The sequence below is a fragment of the Symsagittifera roscoffensis genome, chromosome 9 (assembly GCF_963678635.1).
Source record: "Symsagittifera roscoffensis chromosome 9, txSymRosc1.1, whole genome shotgun sequence".
In the NCBI taxonomy this organism is placed as follows: Eukaryota; Metazoa; Xenacoelomorpha; order Acoela; family Convolutidae; genus Symsagittifera; species Symsagittifera roscoffensis.
In genome coordinates, this window is record NC_087070.1 from 49,344,721 (window position 1) to 49,364,618 (window position 19,898).

Genomic DNA, 19,898 nt, shown 5'->3' on the forward strand with positions numbered 1-19,898 from the left:
ACGTGGTAAAGACTTATTTGAAAGCCAGGTACAGGCTGTCGGATCTCCTAAGGGCTCAACGAAATGATAGAATGACGAGCAGTCTGAAGAGATGGATCGAGAATGGAGCACCTGACAAGGGAGACTTGGAAGAAGACAGCTACAAGATCTTGAAGCAATTCTACTTGAAGAGAAACGACTTGTTGTACCTGAACAAGGACGGAATCGTAGCCTGTAAACGTAAAGAGGAGGACAAGGTCCTTTATAAGTACAATTCAATAGTGCTACCACAGTTGTACCAGACCGAATTGCTCTTTCGATCACATGATCAGATGGGCCATCAAGGCGTGGACAAAGTGTACAACAGGATACAGAAACGATTCGAATGGCCGGGATTGAAGAAGGCCTGTGAGAAGTGGATCGCCGCATGCCTGTCATGTCAGCAGGCGAAGGATCCCAGGAAACTAAGGCTCCCCCTACAGTCAATAGAGTCGTCGGGATTCAACGAAGTGGTGCAAATTGATCATCAGAAAATCTGCATGACAGCAACGGGCTATAACCAGGTGCGGGTAATGATCGAACATTTTACGAAGTATGCGGAGGCAGCACCCTGCATGACAGCATCGGCGAAAGAAACATGCGATCATTTGACATATGTGTGGATAGCGAGGCATGGCTGCCCCATCACATTCCAATCGGACAATAGCAAAGCATTCGTGGGTGATCTCACGAAGGAGTTAATGAAAAGGTCGCAGGTAGCGCAGGCCCACTCGACCACTTATCACCCGCAAACGAATGGCCTAGTCGAGAGGCAAAATCGCACACTGGTAACCATGCTGAGAGTCTATTGCTCACGCTACATGGATGACTGGGAAAGTACTTGCCGCAAGTGATGGGTGCTTACAACAGCACGGAGCATTCCACCACGGAAATAAGTCCGCACATGATGCTAACGGGTCACAAAAAAGCGCTTCCTTTCACGTTTTTCTACCCTGAATATGAGGGGAAGAGAACAGCACCGCAAACTTACGTGCGGGATGTTATTAGAAGACAGCAGGACCTCAATGACTTATGCAGGAGGAACACGCAACAGGCGCAAATTAGACAAAAAAGGAGGTTTGATAAAAGGACAGCCGATGAAAAAGCCTACTCAGTTGGCGACTACGTCTGGGTGTTCCAGGAAGTGGTTCCACCAAAAGGAACCAAGAAATTATTAAAGAAATGGCGCGGTCCATTTCAGATAACAGAGGTGCACCAAGGAGGTCGCTTTTATCGATTGAGCACTGGAAGAGCAGCTCATTACGAAAATATCAAACCACACAATGCCTCGTCAGAGGACTGGTGCATCCCAGCGGACATGCAAGAAGGAGACTATTTGATAGTAGATCCTGCTTGTGAGGTGAATGAAAGGATACTCGCGACAAAAACGATGGGATCGAGGTGGTGGACGACTGCGACCTACCACTGGATCTGGAGTTGACCGAGCGAGTAGAGGTGGACAATGAAACTCTACCTTATGCCGAGGAAGACCTGGGATTGCCCGGAACAAATCGAAATTGACAAAGGAATACAGCCTGATTTCCCTCTCACCATGGAAACACGCCAAAGCAAGAGAGGAAAAAACAAAAAGAAATACAATCCGTACGGCGAGGATTTCGTCGTAGACAGGATAGTTGTAAGTGATATGATGAACTCGCTGGTAGGACTGGACGAAGTGGCGGTGCTAGAAGAAATCGACTTGGTAAATGACATGGATAAGGATTGGATCGACGATCGATCAGAACCGGAAGTGGAGTTCAGCGGAACAGACTCATGAGCAAGAACTAACGAACTTGCGGGTGCTCGAATGGCTCCGTGATCTGCCGACAGATCCAAAAGAGAAAATCCTGACGATTCAGGACGTCGATAAAGACGTCATCAAATACGTCAGTCATGACAATACCGAGTCCAACTGGGTCGCCCCAGATGGTCCTCTATGTGTTCCACAATCCAACCTCGATCTCCTAGATTTTGGGCGATCGACGGGGACGTCGATGGATATTTTTGTCCGGGGAGTGGGGGTAGGACTCACCCACACCGAAAATCTGATAATAAAAAGAATGGAATCGGCAAGAGAAACCGGAGAACTAGAGACAGAGGGCGAGAATGCTAAAAAAACCACCTTTTGGACGAATTTTTGAGTCGTATTTCGACCTACCGAACCATTATTCAAACAATATCGTCATAACGGACAGCAATTTCATACTCACGGAACGCACGTGCGCTATAGCGATAACCGCGGACGTAAGCTTCAAAACAGCACTAGCGGCTGATTTCAAAAGAAAGTATAAGAACATCAAATTTTTATGGAAACAGAGGCCTGGTGTAGGAGGGATGATAGCGCTGCTCCCTGTTGCATCACAGATACCAGGGAAATGTTTGTGTTTCCTGGTTACCAAGGCCACTGATAGGCAACACGTAGATCCAGAGAGCTTGGTATTGGCCTTGACTCGACTCAGGAATTTTTTGGTTGAAAGGGGAGTGACCTCTCTCTCGTTACCAGTATATGATCCTAATAGGGGAAAGCTACATCCGAGAGAGTTGTACTGCCTTGTACACTTGATATTTTCAGAAACTGACATAAAGGTTTACTTACACAAGAAATACTATCTGAGCATATGCTAGGAATTGCGTTTGGCGATAAGTGGTTTTAATAAGTTCACTTGATAAGAGTTAGTGTCAAGTTTTAGATTGGGATTAGGTTTTAGGTACAATATTAGGGATTATGTTATTGTTATGATATGTTTTATGTTTTGTGTCATAAAAGACCTAGAATACTCCAGGTCATCAAGGTGACAGCGCTCATTTGTGCTACCCTGACACAGATACAGGTGGACGATCCACCTTGGTGCTAAATTTTTAAAAACAGAATTGAGAAGAGAATTTCAATGAAGAGTTTTAAAGAGTTGAATGATGTTTTATCCAAAAATAATGGTTTTAAGTCGCGACTTGTTTTTTAGATCTTGATTGATCAGAAATTGTTTATTGAATTCATTGAATCAAACAAACCAGGAAGAAACTACACGACAACAAGAATCAACACGATAAGAAATGGGTGACACAAACGAACTAATGGAATTCCTCTCAGCGAGTCTAGGAGCGACTCTAGACGAGATCTATCAGCGGCTGCCCGATTGTGACTTTACACGAGAAGACCCGGGGCTGGCGATGTTTGTGGTCGCGCTCCTCAATGCATTAGGACGAGAGGGTCGAGGGAATCGCCCTACAGAGGTCGTGTTGATGTTGGCCTTCGGTGAGTCCGGGACCGCCGAGAGAGGTCGAAACCGACTGATGAGATGGCGGCGTGGAGAAATGTCTGGCCAAGACCTGGCTCGTGAGCCAGGACTCGGTGAACAGTGGGACCACCGGCTAGGTGAGATGCCCTTGCCGGTCCAACCTGCGCAGCCACTTATCGGAGCGAAAAGACAACGTGATGGGCCAGGCCCGTCACATTCTGTCGACTCTCCAACAGCTGCTCCTCCTCCGAAGCTAGTGAGGGTGAGCGAAATAGAAATCCAGACGTCGGAGACGATTGAGACGTTGGAGAAGAAAGAGAGAGATCAGAGCGAGCTGTGTGCCAAACTCCAGGAGTATAGGGCGATAGCTCGAGAAAGAGACGAATGGAGAAAGAAATACGAAGATCTGCAGGTGGCCTACAAGGAGGATGAAATAAAGCACCTGAAGGAGCTGTATATGGCAAAGATGAGCCAAGTGTCACAGGAATTTCTGGCGACAATGAAATCCTCGGAGGGATCCAGCGACACACGCCCCAAGACAAGAGTCAGAAGGTTCCTCAGCAGGCACAACAGTCTGCTTCCAGTCAGAGGAACTAGATACCAGACCCTTCTGACACCTATCTCGCTCCTCAGTTCCAAGAATCATTCAACCAAGTGGCCAGAGCAACAATGGATGAGATCAACAGAACCACTGGGCGGACATTGGGTAGGATCGTTCCTTCCCAACGTCGTGATCATTCATCCAATAGCTCGGAGCGAGCACCCCGCACGGTAGCGTCCTCGGGGACTGCGCATGGCGGAACCTTTCAAGAGTCCCGCGTGGTAGACATTAGGAAGAATCTGATGGCACGTCACCAGTTCACGCAAGTGGCCGCGGAGCATCCTCGAGCCTGCCTGAATGACTTGAGCTGGAACCCCGCTACGAGCGACCAGGTAATTCCCCCAGGGTGTCGCCACTTGATCAAAAGGAGACAGTTTGGTGAGGGATCTGAATGAAATCTTCGTCTATGGTCAGACTACCACTCTGTCCTTTGGAGGAGCCTCAGTGGCTCAGGTCATCAAAATGATGGAATTCCGGAGCGAAGATCACCTGGATACGCTGGTAATAATGCTGGGAACCAACGACGTCTCGAGAGCCCCAGTGACTCCGGAGAGCAAGTGGGAGCCCCTATTGGTATGCCTCCTGAATGAACTAAAGGAGAAGTACAGGCCCAGGCTTGTGGTGCTGTGCACGGTACCACAAAACCCGCTGGTGAGCACCACAGTGGCAGATTTCATGAATGGCAACGTGACACGGTGGAACGAAATGATCCGCAGTCTGGTGAGAATCAACCCTGGCGAGCTGCGACTTCTGGATCTCGAAAACATGCTGCGCATGATTGATCACATCGCGCTTACCAGAGATGGAATACATTTCAACACCCAACGAGGGAGACACTGGGTCAATGAGGTATTTCAGACGCAGTTGAGGGAAGTGGAGCAGGATTCGAGGGCGACCAGTTCTCTGGCTTGGACCAGCTCGACCGGAGGAAATAGTATAAGGGCAAGCGTGCCCGAATCCCTCGTCAACCGCCTAGGGACCTTGGCAATGGAGACGGCTGCAGCCGCACCCGTCGCTCCGAGCTCAAACGTAAGAGAGAGGCTAGGAACTGCTCCTCCTCCCAGAACACAACCGCTTGAAAGCCGACTCGGGAGATCAGTTGATCAGAACAGTAACAACTCCCAGACCGTGTCTAGGAGGAACGACCCGCCTGCCACGGCAAACCCTGCTTCAGCAGCCGGACCTTCTACGAGGGCCGTGCCAGCGGAGGGAGTTGAACCAGGCAGCGTGCTGCTTTGGAACCAATCAGACCCGAGTCATTGGGGACAGTACAAGACGGACATGTCAACGAAGTTGAACATGAATACCTTGACGTGTCGGGAGGACGCAATGAGAATGATCGGCGGAGGAAGTCCCACAGTGTCGCGACTATATCGGATACCGGGCGTGGATTGGCTGCTAGCAGAGCAGGAGCAGTTCAGCTCCACGACTACGCTCCGTCACACAGACTTGAATGGATTGCCTCAGGACAATACCTTTGGACCTTTGAATACCCGGTCTCTTACGGACGTCAGCCAGAGAGCCCGGGAACTGACGCCACCTGCTCGTAAGGGCAAGTTTCAGGCAGATAGCAAGCCTAATAACAAGCATCACAAGATGTACAGGCAGTTTGCTAAACCACCCGGTCAGACGCCTGGCGAATATTCAAGGGACTACCCCCGAACGACCACGGTGGATGGAGATGACAGGAGATATGGGAAACTGAAGGCCCCGGTTGGTGACGGCCTGTTTGCCGCTTATGATCCCTTGGATATGAAAGCTGCCAAGTACCTGATTGTGGCCAGTTCGGATTATCTCTACACGCCCCGCTCTCTCTTTTGGCCCGACGTGATTTTCTTGACGGCGCCTAAATTGGACTAGGGACAGGCAATAGGCATGATGATAAGTGTACGAAGGGTGGTCAGCATGGAGCCGCAGGTGATAGTGGTTGCAGGCTCAAATGATCATCTGCAAAGCAGGGGCTTGTTGACACGTCTGACGGATGGGTCAATCCCGAGCAACGAGGTCATAGGGGAGGCGATAATGACATTGCTCTCGGCGATGGCTGAGGTAGAAACAGCAGCAAAACAACGTTTCACCCAAAATGTAGTGAAGGTGGTCTTTGTGTTGTCACCAGGGTACGCTGCATTGCCAGAACCCCTTCAGTTTGTGTACACGATGGTCACAACGATAGCAGAGGGACGGTTCAATGTGATAATTCCTGCCCCGAACAGAGTGGTAGACCCCGACAATTACTACCCATCCCGATCTGAGCTTCCTGCCGTTTGGGCTGACATTTCCAATGCCATACAGGGACTCAAAGATTGTAGCACAACTCGGTTGGTGCTAGATGAGGTTCTGGGGTTGAAGCTGTCCAACTTCGCGAGATTGCTGAAGTTAAGACCAGGGGTAGATGACGATAATCTGTTAGTACAACAGGTGGCTGATGATCTCTGGTTCAGACAGATGGATCACGCAGAGAATGAGCAGGGAAGGACAGTCAGGAAAAACATGACATCAGCGGAAGAAGATCTCATGGCAATGGCTTTGCGCACGAAGCCGCACAACAACTTATGGTTGTACTTGTCACCAAGACTGTGCACCTTGGGAGAAGACGCGTTCGAGCATGCGCCGGCAGTGACTAAAGAGATACACGTGTATCTGAAGAACTTGTTTGATGCCCGGGAGTTAGCCGGGGGTATGATGCTGAAATTGATGCAGGATGTAAACACGATGTCGTTAGACAAGTTCCAAGCTGACGTACTGGCCACGAGGGCACAATATGGACGATCGGATGCCATCTTGGGTGGAATGGGAGTGGGATGGACGCCATCCTTCCTGTCGACGTGCTACCAGAGGGCATCTCGGAACCTGATCGCGAGCTTTGTCAAGGATATCAGGAAGCTGTCGATTGGCCTGATATTAGCCCTGTACGTGACATTTGGTCATGAGAATTTCGTGAAGGGACCGGCGAACCTCTTCACCCAAGCGTTGGCAGATTTGAGATTGGATGGACTCCTGACTCTGATTGCCATGACCTACGGTCGACTGGGTGATTTGCTTGTGCTGTTGCGTTACCCTGAACAGCTCCAGGGAACAAGTCGTGAGTTCAACGCGCAGTTGGAAACCGCCTCGCTCAGGAAAATGAAAGACAGGAGGACTCTCCTGCTCCAATATCTCTTGCAACAGAACAGAAGTGTCACGGGAGAAGATAAGGTAGCGATGGATGCGGGTGAGTGTAAGCAGTATTGTGGCATGCCCTTGCTGTCATGATGCGGATCGATCCGTTGGCTCTGATTCACGGAATGGGGAATTCGTCACGGTGGTGCAGGAATTCTGTGTTGTATGTCAACCTGGTCTCAGTCGTGGATTGTTCCGTGCTGAATTGGGTAGAGCAGAGGGAACTGAGAAGGCTGGCCAGCGACGATAGGCTGTTCGGAAGAATAGCGGAGCCAGGGTGGATGTTGATGGATTTCAACAACCACTTCAAGTTAATGGGCCGTGAAGACCTTTCCCACATTCAGTTTAACCCGAAGCTTTGGAATCTGAGACCAGTAGTGAAAGATTCAGGAGCGGCAAGGAGAGTCCCACTCTTGCCAGAAGCCTACGCACACGCGAAAGAGAACCAGCAAGCGTGGCTTTCCGGGTCCAGGCCGCTGCCGGACCAATGCCCTCGATACCCACCGATAATGAGAATGTTGTTGGGAGTCACGTCTCCCGTCGTTGCCCCTCGCATCGGAGCAGCTCGTGAGGCAGAGAAGAAAATGCTGAAGTGGAGTGAAGGGATGGAGCCGCGCTTCATCAGCTGGAATGTTGCAGCCGCGCACACGTTCGACTTCTCATTTCCTGATGCTTGGAGTAGGAAAAAGATCAAGGCACTACCTTCCAGGAGACCAGAGATCTCGGCTGAAATGTGGAACGAGGTGTATACTCCCACAGATGACTTATCAAGACTGAAGTGATCAGGAGAAGTGAAAGTAGTGATGCTGGAAGTGGCAAAGGAGAGCAGAGGAGGCTCATACATAACGATAGAGGACCTGGCACCACATGGCGAGGAGTCCGTAGAATTCCTGGTGAACGATGAATTGTTTTATCACGCAGGAGACATGACCGTACCGGCGCGGCCGGACTCGGGCATAGACACACGACAAGGCCCGTCAGGACCCAAGCCAAAACCTGATGCAAATGACGATGAACTGATGGATCAGTACAATAACGACATCGAGGGAAAGACGGAAAAACCGGGTGAGACGGATCTAGGAGCGTTGGAGAGAGACTTGCTAGAATACCGGTTCAGTGAAGACGACGATAGGGAAGTCGATGGGAGTCTGTTGCTGATGACGCCATCATCTTTCATGTCCCCTACAAAGGAGGCGTTAGCCGACTTATCCCCGATGGACCCAATAAGTCAGGCGAGAGAGTGCAGAAGCAGGGATCCGCAAAGATTGCTCCATGAGTCACCAAGGAGGAGAAAAAATGAAGAGTCAATGAGGGTATCCTTCCTGAGTACGCTACCGGAAGAGGTATGGGAGAGATATCAAAGTGAACTAGAAGGCAAGACAGGGGCAACCTGGAGCCGAGTGAACTTCATGGAAAGGTCATGGGACGTGATACGACGATATGGGACGCAGTCCATAATGAAGGTGGGATTGAACCAACCCATCATGCGTGAGGTCCTGGAGAAAATAATGAACTCCATGGAGTCTGATGTTCTGACCGAGTCAGTTACAGAGGACAGTGCCGATGATCAGCAGGTCACAAAGCAATTACCCGTTAGACCAGCCAGAAAGGGGCTGAAGCGGCTGAAAGAGAAGACAGGAAGTCGAGCCGTGAACCAGAGAGTGGTGAAGTCAAAAGCCAGTGCAGTGGTGGCCTCTTTGACAAGCGCAGGTCGTTCAGGCGAGAGCGGGCAAGGAGATGGTGCGACGCTGACCGGGGGGAGAAAAAGAGAACCTGATACCCCCTATGCTCTTGGCAGGTCTGACCACGACAGCCATGTAATCAAAGAAGACAGCACGAACCCTGGCAGACACTAAGCTAGAGATGGAGATCATCAGTCAGTGTGGATCTGGAGGAATTGAAGATTACAGGCCCTCGTGAACCAACATGGCCAAGTTGAAACTGGAGGGACAACTCGACGTGGTCGAGTACAGTCGAGTCACTGAGCCGGAATCGGTCCACATGGGAGATCCAGCAGGGGGTTATGTGGAGATGTTGAAAGCGAGAAACTCCGCGAGAGGGCACCTGATGACTTGGAGCGAGAAGCGAGCCATGCAGGAATATCTGAAAGAGCTTACGGAGAATTCAAACTTAAATCGAAAAGAATACGGCACGGTAATGTCCTCTGAAGCGAACGAAATCGGATTAGAAAAGCTACTAGAAATTTCTTGGAGGGCGGCCCTCCAGAGATACTTCGACGAGACGATGCATGCACCTGCGACGGTGGCAGCGTACCTGGCTCATCCGTGCACGAGAACTGACCTGCAAGTACGGTTGGCTTGGTGCTTGATGGGCATCAAGAAGGCGGAATATGAGGCCAGTAATGATTCGAAATCACGGGAACAGGAGCTGGAGTTGATGGGAGCTCTGCGAGCGTTGATTTCAAAAGACGATTCTGCGATAGCATGGGCTAAGCGTAAGGATGCCCTTTGCTTTGTCAGGTTCGTGGTGGATCGTATCCCCACTCCTGTTTTGGGAGAATGCATAAAGATCATTCGGCAAAAGGGAGTAGATTGCGAAAGAAACCTCCTTAGGGCACTCCTGGAACTGTATCAGGATATGCCGTTGATTGTACCAAATAGGGAGTCGAATGACATGGAAAGCTATCGCAAGTTGGAAGAAGTGAGAAGATATTCCAACAAAGAATTGAAAGTGAGCCGGGAGTTGATTGAAGCAGTCAGGGGACAAAAAGACTTTGCAACACTAGGGAAACTGAAATCGTTCCAATACGTGTCTGGCATACCGGGGATGGCGTATAATCCCTTCGTGAATGAAGAAGCCAGGGAAGCGTACTTCGACTATGAGCAAGTCATAGTGCTCAATTTCTGGGTCGAACGGATTAAAGAAACTGGAATGCTGATGGTGGAACAACCCAAGCTGGGAATTATCTTAGAAGAGCGAGTGGTCGAACCCTCGGTTCCCGAGCTGAAGGGGCAAGTGAGTTTTGATTGTGGTTCTTGGGACGGTCCCTTGAAAACCAGCCTAGTAACCATGTGGGAACTCATGAAGCCTTCTTGGTGTCCTCATCCTAACGCCGGTTTAATCTGGGACATGACGGCGGATATCACGTTAGACCTGGACAATGACGCGAGTCTACATGATCTGGCCATGATACACCATCTGCTGGCCATGAGGTTGACGAAGCGGAAGAGCAACCCATCCACGGAGCTAGCCGAGGAAAGCCCATCGAGCAATTGGTTGAAGCAAGGCACATGTTTGGCTCAACATAGTGGGATGGAAGGACAAGTTTGCAACTTAGGACACTGCCTGATTACGCTGAGTGAGCAGCATCGACAACTGGCACGATTGTACGGAAGATTGAGCATGTCGGATAAGAGTGGCATGGAGTTGGTCGCGGACTGTCATGGGGTGACGGATGTAAACTTGACCACAGCCTTGGGATTTTGTAGCATGACGAGTTCGATAGAATCGCTTGAGTGCCTGGAGCGTGCCCATGAGCTAGTGACGTCCCTCAGCGTGGAAGTATTCCCTGGAGCATTGCAGACAGAGCAGAAGATCGGAGGCTGGCGAGAAGCTCTGGAAAACGAAATGAATCTGAAGGATAGTGAAGCCTATCATAAACCTACTGGTTCAAAATATCTGGTGGGTTCAAGCTCCGTGCCATATTGCAATAGTAGGTAACCTACGCCAATGGTGGTGATGGATCCGAGGACGCAGCAGGTGTTGATTGGCCAACTTTTCTCTGTGCCAAAGTGAGTGAGGTTGGCCCGAATGTCGGAGAGGTCATATGATTTGTTGGCGAAGATCTTCCGGGCAGTCCCGAAGAGATCTGAAGACGAGTTGCAAGACGTAGTGGGTGAAGAGTTCCTGAGATTGAACGAAGGTAATGTGAGCGAGTTCCAAAAGCAGAAAGCGAGTGGAGCGTCACCCACTGAATTCCCCACCATAGAAGAGAAAGACGATTTACACAGAATTATGATGGAGGTGGAACCGTTGCTGGGAGCTTCAGGGTATCGGACCCGAAGGAACATAGTGAGAACCCATGGGGAGTATCCTTGCCACTGCTTGGCGCAGACGTTGTGGTACCCCAAACGCGGGAATCTGATGCTAGTATGGGACGTGGAGGAGTTGTACTTTACGGGGTTGCCCGATCAGAATCAACAGGTGTCAATCGTGGTGGTTAGTGCCATGCTGGCAGTGAGATGGTTGGAGGCTAACGCGGACACGAGTGAACAGGAGACGGCCGTGCCGACTCCTGAGCAGCTGAGCAACGTGAAGATGAGCCGTTAATTGGATCTTTTCAGAACCACCTGCAAGTTTCTGAGAATACCCAAAGCCATTGAAAGAATATGGTCAAGGCAAAGGTTGATGCCTTGGTTCCGTGCAGTGATGACGTCATGGATGTATGAATGCGCGAAGCGTCACATGTCGAGGAACACGGAAGCATATCAATCTTTCCAGCTAGATATAGGACCGGGAGCCTATAAGAGAGCATTCCTAACGCACAGAAACGCGGTCACCACGGCGGTGAAGCGAGTAGCTGGAGCGCCTTGTGTAACTGAAGATGAGAAGAAAGAGGTCTTAAGAGCTGACCTAGAAAGAAAGGTGAGCCTATGTCTTCACAACATCTTTTGCAGGAACCGGGAGCAAAAGGTGAATGTGGACCTGCTACCTTGTTGCAAACCGAGGCTGTTGGAACAGGAGAGTTGGGGCACGGCCCGCAACTCCATGGACATACTGGTGAAAGTCCTAGAAGACAGCGAAGCTGAGGATCAGGATGGAGAAGCAATGGAATGAAGATGATGGAACGAAGAGGACAAGTGAAGACGTGAGCAAGAAAAGAAGAGAAGGAGAAAAAACTTGATTGTCTTTGTGTGTTAAAACTTGAACCAATCAACCAAGTTTGATTATTGAACTTGTTAAACTTTTTAATTTGATCTAGTTTGGTCAGACCAGACTTTGAAAATTGTTACAATTGTTAAAATTGTTGAAAGAAAATTTTAGTTATACTTTTTATGTATATATATAGCACATAGGTGAGTATATTTACCTATTTAAACACGACTGAAGTTTTTAACCTGTGTAAGACACCATTTCACTGTGTGGCGGCATGGTAAGTTTGGGTAAACTCGCTCGAGAAGGGTGAGTAACTCAATAACTTTCCTAGCCACATGGTTTCTTAGTTTTAATATTGAAAGGACTGCATAAATAACTGATTATACTTGGTGAGTGACGTTAAGTTAATTTTAACGGGTGCGTGGCCGTGCCACGTCCCAACTTTTTAATCACAAAGAGCGAAAAGAAGTTTTATGGCAAGTGAAGTAAGTAGTCAAAAAAGAAATTTTATCTAGGACACTCCTCATGGAAATGTTGAAAGGCAGTGAGATGTAGTACGATGCCATTTGTGAACACGTAGTGAGTTGAATTGGAGTAGATAAATTTCATTTTCTTATGCGATTTGTAAGATTGATTACAGAGAACTGGAACACTACTTGACGATAACCCGGTGTTATGCGATCAATAGGGACATTGATGGTGACTTGTTCGGGGAGTTTGTGCCATTCTGCCAAATTGGCACAGCGCAATCTTCCGGCGACACGAAAGAAAAAGAATAAAGGCCTTAGTAAAGAAAATTTACTGCGAAGGAGGGTCTAGATATTCCAAAAATTTGAATTTTTAAAATTTCGATTGACGGGCCAATATTTCTGAGAAATACAAAAAGACGGCCATTTTGACTGAAAAGGACGAAAAAACAGAACAACAACAAATATAGTGAGAAACAGTCGTGCGGGACACGAAGAAAACGGAGTCTCTTATCGTGGCAATAACACACGATAAGAACCTTAGCAGTGGATATTAGTGGAGAAGGAAGCTTCAGTGGGGAAGGAATATTCCACGGAACCCTCCCGTGCCACAAATTCGGAGAGATAACAGCGTTATCTCAGGAAGATTACGGGAGCGGAGGCTTGGTCCCCCAGAGACTGTTGTATGTGAAGGGACTATATAGAACTGACTTTGTAGCTACTTGGATGTCGTAGAACTTTGAATTAACACCGGTATAATTTGATATTTTAGAATATGAGTAGCTAGAAAGAGGAAAGGGTCAATCCATCTCCAATGGATTTAATATAGAACTGTCACACAAAAACATATTAGAACAGGTTGTTCGAGCCGTGTTTTTGATAGCAATCACGTAGTCTGAGGATCCCAGAATCAGCTATGTGGTTGTATTCGCATGTAAACGAAAGCTGATCAAAAGTCGTTTGACTGATGGCCTAAAAATAGTAACTTTTTACTTAGCCCTAAACAGACCAGAAAATCAACTGGCAAGGTCGAGACGGTGAAAAACGAGTAGGATTAAGGTAACTGACGCCTGCCAGTCGTTAATAGGTACTTTTTTTACGCTCCGTCGCTGTGTAGTATTTGGGCGAATGTTACAATCCGAATACTTGAATTGCGCTCTTAAATGTTTACTTTTTTCGAACAATTGTTTCTTTGAATTTATTTTATTTAATCTCAAATTTAATCCATAAAAATAGCAAGTGATTTTTTTCAACTCTTAAATGTTTACTTTTTTCGAACAATTGTTTCTTTGAAATTATTTTATTTAATCTCAAATTTAACCCATAAAAATTGCAAGTGATTTTTTTCTAACTATGTTTCACACAAAATTTTTCTAAAAAAAGGATTTTTCTAAATATTGATCTGTTTAAGAATTGACCTGCAATCCTTTCGGCACAAAGTTATGTCGGCTTGTTGTCTAGGCTCGAGAAGACTTTAGAAGCTAGAAAAATATAAATTTCTGATTGTTTTGATGTCTTTCAGCTGAAGTATAGTAATCATCTGGATGTACCAAAAATTGACCTCTCCAAATTCGCGAAGGGAGTGGACTCCATCAAAACCGACATGAAGCAGAAACTGGCGACGACGTTGAATAAAGCGTCCGACAAGGCACACTTTCTCCCTTTGCCCTCTCTAACCAACCCCCTCGGCGCCTCTCCCCTTTCACCCAATTTGAGTTCAGTTTTTTGACCGCATGAGGATTGTTCTGGACCAATTATGGGTACCCTCCACCCTCAAATTGATTAGAGGAGAGAAAATTTTCTGGGCTGTTTTAATATTCGTCTCCCTCTATTTGTTTGAACAAAAATATTTCCGTGGTTTAATTGGCTGAAAGTTTTGTGAAATAATAGAAATATAACGTGTTATTTTACCGATTTGTTATTTTTCGTAGGGATATTTTTGAAACCATTTTTTGCTGGTACTAAACTTCGAGGTTTTTCAATAGCTGACACAGATAATCACTGCAACCTAGCTGCTCAAACTAACTTTTAGACTGATAAACTTTCAAACTTTTGAACAACTATAAATTTTTCAACTGAAATGGAGCTTTGATAATGAAACGCTTCCGTGATATTTTGTAATATTTTTGCGAGAGGAGCATGGAGCTTATCAGTTTCAACGTATACTGAAGCATAAGGGGGATGAAGATGGAGGGGGCGGGGGTAAGAATAGTTTTATTGCGAGTAGATGTACAAAGTGGACTCGCTGATGCATTCGGCCAGTGACTGTGGACCTTCTTCGGAACTTGTTCACATCGACGAACTGTCTTTCTCTCCTGACAGCATCTCGGTGCCTGGAAATCTGACTGTGAATGCCAAGGTCACCTTGGACAAAGACCTACAGGCTCCAATTTCGGGTAAATTTTTGACGTCTTTTTTGACATTTTTTGACATATATATGTTTTTATCTGCCTGTCGAAAAACTAGGCTATAGGTGTGCTGCTAATGTTTTATTTGTCTCCAGACATGTTTTTTGACACAGAAATTACTTTAACTATGTCGACAATTTTTAAACCTGAGCTCAAAAATTACGAAAGAAGCACGTGGCTGTGCAAGTAGAACAACCACGAAAATTAATGAAAAAAAAAACGTTTTCCACCATTTTTGGCAGTAAACTTTCTGTAAACTCTGTGCCGTGTTTTGTTAGCCAAAAGAAGGTGAAGCTAATTGTTCAGACTTTCGTAACCAAAGTAACGGAATAATTGCGCTCGGGGTGGTAATTTTGAATTCTTAACTATTCATTTTAGTCGAAATATTTTTATCTAATTCAAAAGATATTGTTGTCCTAAGCTTAAATTTATAAAAAAATATTTCCCCGGTGATCAATTTGCGCAAAGTTATGGGGGTCTAAAGATTGCCATACTGGCTAATTTGGAACAATTAACGCGCGATATTCTGGCCTTTTTTATAACTTATAAAAACAGGAAACAGAATCGGTTTAATTCAAGAGAATCAATAAACGGCGAATTTTAGTAATTTTTTTATTGCACGGAATTAGCAACAACATTACACGTATCAAGTTAAAAAGTGGGCTTGTTCATGCCCTGATTTGTGTGATTTATGTGTTTTTTCACAATGAGTTCATACTTAATTCACGCAGTTTAATTAACAGAAACTCAATTGCAAACAAATTTTGAACCGATTAAAATATTAGCATTTTATGTTCTGTCAGGTTCGGCTCAAATAGGATTCTCAAATGAAACGACTTAGGTGAGAATCGAACCCACGCCGAACTCCCCGGAACGCACTATGTATACGCTGAGCTATATAGCTGATATTGATAAGCAACTATACTGGCTTTATACTATACTTTCATACTTTAATGCTATGTAGCATTAACATCCTTCACGCCCGAAGGAGCGAGAACCGGAACGAGCTTAACGAGCGGACGAGTGTAGTTTCCGGAAACGGTCCTTAGGTTTGCGGAACGGGCGGTGTTGTCTTTGCCGTAGTTTAACGACGTTATGCGTGCTAGTGGGTAGTGGCCCCTAGGGCTAGTGGATTCAACTAACCACACCATATCTCCCGCTTTCAAAGAGTATTCGGGAGGAGCATGCCACTTAACTCTTTTATTGAGTGTAGGGACGTACTCACTTAACCATCGCTGCCAAATTGCGTTTGCGTACGACTGCGCACGGGCATAGCGCTTAGAGTGAGAACAGTTTTCACTCGACCTTAGAGACGGAAACGTTAGATTGTGCTGACCTAAGAGGAAATGCTTCGGCGTCAAAGCCTCAAGACTATCGGGGTCGTCAGAAACGGGAGTGAGTGGACGGGCGTTTAGTGAACCTTCAACTAGGCACATGGTTGTGTTCAAAATCTCGTCAATCAACTTTCTTAACCCTAAGATTGCATAAAACACACGCTTAAAACTGCGCACCATTCGCTCCCATGCTCCACCTTGATTTGGTGCACTTGGCGGATTATACTTCCACTTAATGCCTTTGTGTACGAGCGACAGTGGAGCTTCTGCGTTCCAATTTTTGATGCACAGAAGAAGCTCTTTTTCGGCTCCTACAAAGTTTGTTCCGTTGTCCGACCAAATTATTGAGGGTGTTCCTCGCCTAGAAATAAAGCGCTCGATAGCCATCACACATGAACTTGTGTCCATGGATGGAACCAACTCAATGTGAATTGCGCGAGTCGTTAAGCAAGTAAATAGAAAACCCCAGCGTTTCTCGGAAGATCGACGAATGGTTACATGAAATGGTCCAAAATAATCGACGCCGCAGTTCGAGAACGGTGGCTGGCGGTAACCTAGACGCTCCGCGGGAAGGTCAGACATCATTGGAGTAACGGTTTTCGCTTTTCGCTTTCTACAGCACACGCAATGTGTTTCAATAGCTCTTAGTGCAGATCTTAAGCGTAGTACAACAAATTGCTGATGAATGACGGAACGAAGGTAGTCGACTGACTGATGTTCATGCTTAATGTGACAAAAACGGAGAAACAATCGGATTAGGCGATGGCGGCTATCCAAAATTATTGGATGGCGAGTTTCGAATGCGGTTGCAGAGAGACGTTGGATACGGCCGGTAGATCTAATTAAACCGTTCGGCCCGATAAAAGGCGAATACGATGATATACGGCTCGACGTTTTCACATATTTTCCAGCTGCTAATTGTTTACTTTCAGCTGGGAATGACTCTAACTGCGAAAGTTGCAAAAGTTTTTCCTCTGAAATAACAAGTTCTGCTGGATCAATTATGGCCTTATCTGGGGATCTGAAATGTCTATGCTTAGGTGAGAGTCTCAACATATATGCGACCAGTCGCTTTATCTTGGAGTACGAGCTATACTCTTCCCAAGGGAAGGCAAAGTCAGTCGAAACTGCAGTGCACGGAAAATTGGAAGAGACCTCTAAACCCTCGTTTAGATTGTAGACCGGACCATCCAGGCGAATTTTGTCAGTAACTTCCCTATTTGGATTGAAAGGCCAATCAGAAGTTTTCAAAAAGGAAGGGCCGTTTACCCAACTGCTTTGCTTGAGGGAGTCAGCAGTAATACCTCTAGTTCCGGTGTCAGCGGGGTTGTCTCCACTCAAAACATGGAACCATTGGTCAATTGATGTTGACTCCAGAATCTCGGCTACTCGATTGGCTACAAACACGGGCTGTTTGCTTGTCGAGTTCAACCACTAAAGGACTGTTGTGCTGTCAGTCCACATGAACACTTTGGAAATACTCAGTGTCAGAGCTTTCTCGATATCATCCTTCAGGCGACTGGCAAGAAGCGCAGCCTGAAGTTCCAACTTCGGAATTGAAAGCATCTTCATCGGGGCTACTCTTGCTTTACCGAAAACAAACGCTAGTTGACATTTGGAACAGGCGTTTTTCTGAGCTCGAAGGAATGCTAGAGAACAGAAAACGTCCAATGAGCTATCACCGAACATGTGCAGCTCAACCTCATCTACTGAGAAGTCAAAATAGCAACTAGGTATTTTGAGCTACCCTAAAACTGGCAAGCCAGAGTGCCATTCAGTGAATCTGCGGCACAACTCAATTGGCAGTGGGTCGTCCCACTGTTGGCCACTCAATCTCCAGATATCTTTCAGTAACAAACGTGCGCGTACGGTATACGGGGCAACAAGACCTATGGGGTCGAACATGGAGGAAACAAAACTAAGGACCGATCGCTGCCTAACAGAGTCTTTGAGTTCGCGGTTGACTCCTCTGCTCACAACCAACGTATCGGTGACGTGGTCCCATTTGAGACCGAGAACATGCGATGCGGTTTCCGGATTAATTGCAGCGGTAAAAATTTCCTTATTGTTGTTAGCGCTGGTCTTAGGGGGATTTAGTTTCGAAGATAAATTGGGAACGTTGCTAATAAATTTTGTAAGATTAAACCCACCCAACTTAAGCAGTTCAACTAAACTGCGACTTAACCTTAAAGCAGTTTCTGGGTTTTTCACAGACCCAAGGTAGTCATCCATGTAAAAGTTGTTAAGCACGGCGTAAGCGGCATCGGGGTAACGATCTTGGTTATCGACGGCTGTTCGGCGAAGAGCATAGTTAGCACATGTCGGAGAATCTTTCGCTCCAAATATATGCCTTGTATATTGAAATACACTCACATCTGATGTGGGGTCCTCCCGCCACAAAAAACGCAAGGAACGTTGATCACTTTCTAGTAAGCCGACCTGCATAAACATGCCTTCGATATCTGCGGAAATTGCGTATTTGTGCTCTCGGAAGCGCATTAAAACGAATAAAAGGTTCTGAAGCAGATCGGGGCCGACGAGAAGGGAGTTATTCAGTGAACTGCCGTGAAACCTAGAAGCACCGTTTAAAACGCGCCGAACTTTGCCGGGTTTGTTCGGATTTAAAACTGGGTGGTGCGGTACGTACCATTCTCGGTCTGAACGGTTTTTTGAGTCTTGAGGGCTAACCGGGACCACGTAACCCTTCTCGACATCACTTCGGATATCTGATGCGTATTGAGTTTTCAGGTTTAAATCTTTCTCTAGACGCTTTTCAAGAGACTTAAACTGGACCAACGAAGCGTAAAAGTTATCGGGAAGATGAATGTTGTCATCAGCCCAGAGCATTCCGACAATATAACGACTGCCATCATGAATCGTGGTTGAGTCAAGAATTTTTTGTGCACGTTTATCAGCTGAGGAACGGGGATCAGCTTGTTTAAACGTGCCATACGACTCTAGCTCGTACCATTTCTTCTTTTGGTCAGCAAGTGCTACGTCCTCAACATTGCACTTGAAAGTGGTGGCTCGAACACCAATTGGTGATGGAAGTGGGCCACTGAGAACCCAGCCAATGGGCATACGGACAGCGACAGGAGTGTTTTGATTTCGTCCTTGGAAGTATTCGAGAGGCTTGATTGCATGAAAGACACCCTGCCCTAATATCATCTCAACGTCGGAATAGTTGTAGACAATAGGTTTAATTGGCTGCAGATGTGGAAACCTGTCTTGAAGAATGGTAACTTTAATGATTTCGGAACCAACGCTCAAACTGTCTTTCACAAACGGCGTAACCCTAAACGGGTATTCATGGTAGTCGAATTTGGCAAAAATATTCACTTCGACTTGTTGCGTGGGAACGGATTCCGTCGAATTGAAGACATTTACCAGAATATCCAGCTGTTGGCCAGTTAAATTTAAACGCTGTGCTAGGCCCGCCGAGACCCATGAGTGGGTACAACAGGAATCGCACATTACAAGAGCAGTGGTCACATCTGTGTGTGAACTTATTTCCAATTGAAGCACATGAAGGAGTCCCGTAAGTTTCTTGTAAGACGACGAACCGGCTACGTTTGATGACGAAGTTTGCGGCTTATTCCGTTTCGGCGGGGCGGTACTGTTTGAATTCGAATGGCTTGCATTTTTGCTATTGTTTAACTCTTTGTTTGCAGACCTTACGCTGAAAACTTTCTCAGCACCATGTAACAAGGCATTATGGGTGCTTTCATAACCAGGCTTAGTGCATTTGCGGGCTTTATGGCATTTTCGGAACATGTGGTCAGGTTGAAAGCAAGCAAAACACAACCTATTTTGTGCGGAGAATTGAGCTCGTTGAGTTG

At 46.7% G+C, this 19,898-nt stretch overlaps 1 protein-coding gene across 1 annotated transcript in view; it reads left to right on the plus strand.

The window, feature by feature from the left end:
* LOC134854180 (ganglioside GM2 activator-like) overlaps positions 1–19,898 on the plus strand; it is a 41,208-nt gene that overhangs the window by 10,517 nt on the left and 10,793 nt on the right. Inside the window, exons 3-4 of the mRNA XM_063870329.1 lie at positions 13,840–13,965; positions 14,545–14,713. Of these exons, the coding sequence (XP_063726399.1) occupies positions 13,840–13,965; positions 14,545–14,713 (295 nt within the window). The remainder of the gene's footprint in view (positions 1–13,839; positions 13,966–14,544; positions 14,714–19,898) is intronic.